Source organism: Loxodonta africana, chromosome 9, assembly GCF_030014295.1.
Source record: "Loxodonta africana isolate mLoxAfr1 chromosome 9, mLoxAfr1.hap2, whole genome shotgun sequence".
Lineage (NCBI taxonomy): Eukaryota > Metazoa > Chordata > Mammalia > Proboscidea > Elephantidae > Loxodonta > Loxodonta africana.
In genome coordinates, this window is record NC_087350.1 from 63016924 (window position 1) to 63023858 (window position 6935).

At 50.9% G+C, this 6935-nt stretch overlaps 1 protein-coding gene across 1 annotated transcript; it reads left to right on the forward strand.

The window, feature by feature from the left end:
* The first annotated feature begins 1079 nt into the window (after window positions 1–1079).
* On the forward strand, window positions 1080–4889 carry LOC100660465 (alpha-1-acid glycoprotein 2-like). The gene is made up of 6 exons (XM_003407506.3): window positions 1080–1220; window positions 1564–1706; window positions 1959–2029; window positions 2941–3048; window positions 3201–3304; window positions 4623–4889. Exons 1-6 carry the CDS (start codon window positions 1107–1109, stop codon window positions 4707–4709), a joined length of 627 nt encoding a protein of 208 aa, XP_003407554.2. The 5' UTR covers window positions 1080–1106; the 3' UTR covers window positions 4710–4889.
* Window positions 4890–6935: the final 2046 nt, after the last annotated feature.

Consider the following 6935-nt stretch of genomic DNA (forward strand, 5'->3'; position numbering starts at 1 on the left):
CTGGTGACCTTCTTCCAAACCACCACTTACTGAAAACCCTATGGAGCACAGTTTTACTCTGACACACAGGGTTCACCATCACTTGGGATTAACTTGACAGCAATTGATATACTGAAACACGAAAAATAATTCAAAATATGTTAATAGAATAAGAATACAAAATTGTCAGTATACTATGATAATACTTTTTGAAACCCTTTAATCATATGCATGAAGATTTGACCACATCAGGTAGAAATGATTCCAGGTCAGTCAGTGGAATCATTCATTCCATAATATTTAAAGCACCCACTATGTGCCTGGCACTGTCCCAGGACTGGGGCTGTATTGGTGAAAAGAAAGGCAAGCTCCCTGCTTCCATGGCAGGGGATGGGGGACAACATGGAGATCATTCCTTGATTTAGACCTTGGGAGATGTTTCAAGTAACACGTTCACTGGAAATAAACATTCAACTTAGATGCTGCCTCCTTTTGGAAAAGACGCTCCCTCCGAGGCTGGGTTGGAGACCCTCTAAGCTTTTCCTCTTCCACAGCTGTGAGCACACTCGGTTGGAACTGAATCTTTGTCCCTCACCCTATCCCCATGCCCACGCCGCTGGGAACTCTCCAAGCACCCTCAGCATTTGCCTTACGTCCCACTCGTCTTCCTGCTCAGTGGGTCCGGAATTGATAGAAGCACTGTGTAAGTGCCCTCAGCATTTTCTTTATGTCCACGCAAGTCTTAGAGCTCAGTGGGTCAGGAATTGATGGACACTTGAGATTGCCAAGTGGGTGAGCCCGCTGTTGAGATCTAAGGACTCACACATGCTAACATCACTCCATCCCACACTTACTCTGGCCTTGAATCAGCTAGACCATGAGGTCTCTGTAACCCCTTCAAACTCAGGAACCCCCATGAGATCTAGGCTTGGAGAATTACCTGCAGCTGGCTCTGGGGAAAGAAAGGAAGGTTTTGTGCAAGGCATTTTCCAGGTGTCTGCTGGGCTGTGTCACGGCCCTGAACTGACCATTGCTGGGCCCCAGACACCCCACCCACTGCTTGCTATAAAGGTCAGTGAGTCCTCAGGGCACCAGTCTAACTGGCTCCAGGTGCTTCCTCTCTCGTCATGGCGCTGCCCTGGGCTCTTGCTGTCCTGAGTCTCCTCCCTCTGCTGGACGCCCAAGATCCAGCATGTGCCAACATGAAGCCAGCGGCTATCACTAATGCCACCCTGGAGCGGGTGAGTGCCAGGGCTCCCCTTCCCCTGCTGGCTAGTCACTAGCCCCCTGCTCCTGGCTCTATCCTTTTCTCTCCTGGGTCCTGGGGTGAAGCTCTGACCATCTGGGTAGCCTCAGGTGGCATTTCTGCCTCTAGACCCAGAAGCCCCATTCTAGGTAGCTCAGCAGGGGATGATTCTGTGCTGGACATGGGGAGGCTGCCTGTAGGGTTGCCTGATTTTTTGGTGTGAGCCTCTCGGTCTCCCCATCTGCAAAATGGAGAGGGAGATTAGCTGAGTCATCTCCCAGCTGACTGTCAAGGGTTCAGCCCCAAGACCCACATCACCAGTTCTGGTTTTTCCCCAGATCTCTGGCAAATGGTTTTACATCGCCTCTGTCTTTCACCATCCCAAGTACAATCAATCAGTTGGAGAAATCCAGGCGACCTTCTTTTACTTCACCCCCAACATCACGGAGGATGTGATACTACTCAGACAATACACGACCATGTGAGACCCCCACAGGCCAGCCCCCTCCCTCCCCACTCCCTGCAGCAGGCACCAGCTTCTGGCTTCCATTCCCAGCAGCCAGAAGACCTTGGGCAGTCCCTCCCCAGTCCTGCCCTCTGACTTCCCATCCGTGGAACGGGAGGGCTGACTCCAATCTCTGCCCAACCCTTGCCCCTCCACGACTGTGATGGGCGACTATCCTTCTCTCCCTGACCATCGTACTCTTTTTTCCCACCTTGTGCCTGACTTAAGGCGCGGCCAGTGTATCTATAACTCCAGCTACCTGGGGATCCAGCGGGAGAATGGGACCCTCTCCAAATATGGTAAGGGCTGTCCCTCAAACTGGAGCCCACCTCGTGGAAAGGAGGAAATGTGGGTGGGCTGGCATGGCCGACCTGAGGAGGGCTGGAGTGAGGGCCCTGGAGGCTCTGGGCCCAGAGAGCTCGGGGAAGGCCCATGTCTTGTATCTCCGTGGTCCCAGTGCCTGCACACTGCAGTTTTCGTGGTAATAACTGCCAACATTGTGAGTGCTTATTATGTGCCAGGCTATGTTTGAGGTGCTTTACTTGGATTAATTCATTGAATACTCACAAATAACCCAAAGCCATTACAATGATCATGCCCGATTTACAGATGAGAAGACAAAGGCACAGAGACATGAAGTAATTTCCCTGAGGTCACACAGCATGTAACTGGAACTATGATTCAAACCCTAGGCTGGCCCCAGACTTGCCACTCTCTTAACCATTCTTTATGGTGCTCTGGAAGCCAAGGGGGCAACTTATGTGTTGGGCAGACGGTGACTTCACTCATGTCCCAGTCATCACTGCAGAGATGGCACAAAGTCGGGGCACAAAATGCTGATGGAACTGAACTGACACCACTTACACCCCTGAGGCTCCTCTCAGGACCTCATTTCCTTCATCTGTAAAATGGGGAGAAAGGCCCTGACTTCCACAGTCTATATGGGCTCCTATGATTCCATGTACACATGTGTGCATATTCCATATGTTCCATGTGTGTGCTGCATATCCCATGTGTGTACTGTATGTGTGTATTCCATGTATGCATGTAAAGTGCTCAGACAGGGCCCCATACACAGTAGGAGCTGGGGACCTGGTGGCCCCAGTGAAACCTGGGTCTTCTTTGGTCGGCTGCGTGACATTGGGCACACCCTAGCTTCCGCATCGTGCCCTCCTCCTGGTTTCACCCCAACAGCTGTTTACTCTTTCAGTGGGGGGCACACAAAATTTTGTCAACCTACTGTTCACCAAGGACCCCACGACCTACATGTTTTCTTTCTACCTGGAAGACGAACCGAACCAGGGGCTGTCCTTCTACGGTAGGCACCCTTGGCAGTCCCAATTCCAACCCACCTCAGTATCACCACAGCTTCACCCATCCCAAGGACTGGGCTCCCTGAATTCCAGCCCTGCCTGAGCTTCCATCTGGGACCTCTAGCATCCTCACCCAGCCCCCTGCTCCCAACTGTAGCTCGGAAGCAGGAGGTAACCCAGGAACAACTGAGAGAGTTCCACGAAGCCCTCAAGTGCGTGGGTCTCCAGGAGACGGAAATCTTGTACGCTGATGGCAAAAAGGTAAACAAAGGCAAAAGGGCCCAGGCAGTACTCACCACTAGCCTTGGGTTGGCCCTGCCTCGGGCAGCCCCCGAGACTCAGAGAGGGAAGGCCTCCAGCCATGGCTGCACAGCAAATAGGGCAACCTACTTTTAAGATCCTGCTCACTGGCAGGGGCAATGGTGGTGGGTGAGAGCCTAAGGAGAAATATCACTGTGAAATCAGGGAGGATTCCTAGAGCAGGTGGGAGGGCTGAGAGGCTAACAGGAGGGGAATGAGCAAACGTGAGGGAATGGGACTTGGGGAGGAGATCCACATGGGGCGTCCCTGGGTGGTGCAAATGGTTAGCATTCACTACTAGTCCAAAGGTTGGCAGTTTGACCCCACACAGAGGTACCTCAAGACAGACTTGGTGATCTGCTCCCAAAACGTCAAAGCCTTGAAAATCCTGTAGAGTAGCTCTACTCTGCACAAGTGGGGTTGCCATAAGTCAGAAGTGACAACAAACAACAGCTCACCCCGGGCTTCAGCTCCCACCTGCTCATGTTAAACACTCGCGTGAGAGGGGTTTGGTATTGAGGGTTCAGTGTCACCCAAAGTGTGGCAAGTCTAAGACCACTGTCCCAATTTTGTATAACTGAGGTTAGCCTGTGTAATTATCATCTTCAAACCTCTGTTAAATTGAAGACTTTCCTTGGTCTCTTCCTACGTAGTAATATCTGTGAAATCACACAGCTGATGAGCTGGGTACACTTTTTTGATATTCGGGAAATACATTCAGAACTGGTAAGATAAAAAGGTCTCATCAATTTGCCACCTGAGGTGACTTCACGTGACCAGCTGGGCTTTGAGCATCTTTCCCTGCCCTGTAAACCCTGGGAAAGGGCTAAGAGCTCAGCCACCAAGTCAGGCCACCTGGTTGCCAGCTTCCCTCCCTCATCTAGGTGGGTCACCTGGACAGACCATGTGGCCGCTCTGAGCCTCAGTTTCATCATCTGTAAAATGGTGGTGGTTGTGAAGAATCCAGGAGACATAGCACAGGGCCCTGGCAAATCATAAAAACCTATAAACCTGTTGCTGTTGAGTGGATTCTGACTCAGGCAAGTCATAAGTGCTCAGAAAATGCCAGTTGTTCTTAAGGGGTTGAGCCTCTATTGCAGACATGTATAAACTGAGGCTGTGAGAGGAAAAGTGACTTGCCCAAGGTCACCTGGCTGAGAAGTGGCAGAGCCAGGATCGGGAGCCCTGGTAGGGCTGGCTCCAGGGTCCAGAACGTACTCCATCCCCACAGAAAATCTTCCTCCATCATAGCCTTCTTTTTCTCCCCACTGTCTTCCAGGACCTGTGTGGGCCGCTGGAGAAGCAGCATGAGGAGGAGAGGAAGAAGGAAAACATTGGGTCCCAGGTAGATACAGAGTCAGGCTAGGACCCTGGGGACTTTTGTGTCCCATCCTCTTCCTCCTGCCAGCCCTTGTATCTATCGCATGCAGTTATGTCAATAAAGCTTCTGTGTATTTGCAGCAGGCTGGCCAGGTCTCTTGTTCATTTTTTTGTTCATTCATTCATTCATGTTGAAGCTGCCCTGAGCGGAGCTCTCGCTGGGCATTTGACCAGACCTGCCCCTGGTGGAGAAAGCCCCTGTGCGACACCCAGCACATGTGCCTGGATGGGTGACAAGATGCATCACATGCTGTGGGAGCCCAGAGTGGGGAAGTTTTCTTCTGCAGTGGGGAAGTCTGGGAAGCCTTCCTGGAAGGGGCATCTGAAGGATTAGGACTAGATAAAATCTACTGTTCTGTCTGTAAGCCAATGTCCTGAGAGGACACATTTGAGGATGTTGAGGCCGAAGACCCTAATTAGAGTTGAGGTGGATAAGGGGTGATGAGAACTCAGGCATGTGACATGATCAGGAAGGAGCTTACCTGAGACATACCACCCAGGTCACCTGGGGAAGCAGGTAAGAAGGGGCAGGACGAAGGCAGGAAGGCCTGTGTGGAGCCTTCTGTGGAACTGGCAAGAGGCCATGGCCTGGGGCGGGGGGCAGGGCAGGGGTGATGTGGAGGACTATTTGGGGATGTGGGTGACTCTCTGCTCCCCACCTGAGAGACCTAAAGGAGGAGAATGACGCCCGGGGAAAGGTTGCTCCCTAGGAACCAGCTGACATCTTGCAAATATGTATGGAGCCCTTGAGATGGGGCCATGTCTGAGGCACAGCCCACTCTGTTGCACAAATCGAGCTGACACCTGAAATCAGAAGTCCAACCAGGAAGGGCCAGCTTCCTTCCACACCAGAGGGACTTGTCACTTATGGCCTCTTGTATCTATGCAAAGAAGTCCCAATCTAGCAGCAGAGAAGCTGGACCTGAACTTTGGGGCAGTTCCGTAAGTGCAGCTGCCTAAACCATCTATAGTGTGACAGAACCATAGCCTGGTGTTCTGATTGCCAGTCCTGTGCCCTGACACACCAACACCCATTTCGCCTCCCCTCCCAAGAACCAAGGTCCATGTGTCTGAGACTCCAACATCCTTTGCTAAACAAAGGCCACTGCTGTGCCTGTGACACCTAAAACCCCACCTCGGACCCCCCTCCCATCCTGATGGCCTTAGAACATTAGTGGACAAAACAGCCTCTTGAACACTAGAAGGGTCTGGATCCAGAGGCTCAGGGCCTACAGCCTTCCCATTTCACTGTTACTTCCAGCAAGACGCCATTTTCAACTCTACTGAGGAAGATCAGCTAAAAAATAAAATAGAAAGTGTCCTGGGGGACAGGGGAGGAGGGAGATGAGAGGTGGGATGACTGAAGAAAGAAACAAGTGAATTAGAAACAAGAGTCAGGGAAAGAAAGTCATTGGGGCACACTAAGGAAAAGAAAATAATAAGGAATGTAGATTTTGGAGTCAGACAAACATGTGTTCAAACCCTGGCTCTTTCATGAACCACTTTGGGCAGGCAGCCCAGTGGAACCTCAGTCTCCTTATCAACAAAATGGGGACATAGTGGAAACCTCAAGGGCTGATGTGTGGCTTGTGTGCTTCGCTCAGCGATCTAGTACCAAAAACCAAACCATTGCCTTCGAGTTGACTCCGACTCATAGGGACTCAATAACCTAGTACCTAGTGCCGTTGAGTCGATAGTAAACTGCCCCATAGAGTTTCTAAACAGCGCCTGGTGGATTTGCACTGCCGACCTTTTCGTTAGCAGCAGTAGCATTTAACCACTACGCCACAAGGTTTTCCCAGAGATCTAGAAGGTGCCCAATAAATGCAGCTATTGTTATTGTTTGTGAGTAAAAAGAACAATGGAAAGAGTCCAGGTTTGTGCTTTTACTGACACCAACTGGTAGTGTGTCTTGTAATATCTTTGGCCTTAGTAAAGAGGGGCTAGGCCATAGGGACCCTCCCAGCAGGGCCCATCCAGTTCAAAGGTTATGATTCTGAGATAGGCATGGAGAAATTCTAAGAAACAGACCACTAGCAGAAGCAGGCAGAGTCAGGACATGTGCACCCAACTGCCCGACAGACGGCTTTGTGAGCATCCACTATTTTGCCCCCTAAAACCTGATGCTGGAAATATAGTCACGACAACAAACCACTGATGTAGGAGGCTTTGGGAGTTTTCTTTCTTCTTGAAGATCAATATTTATTCTTCA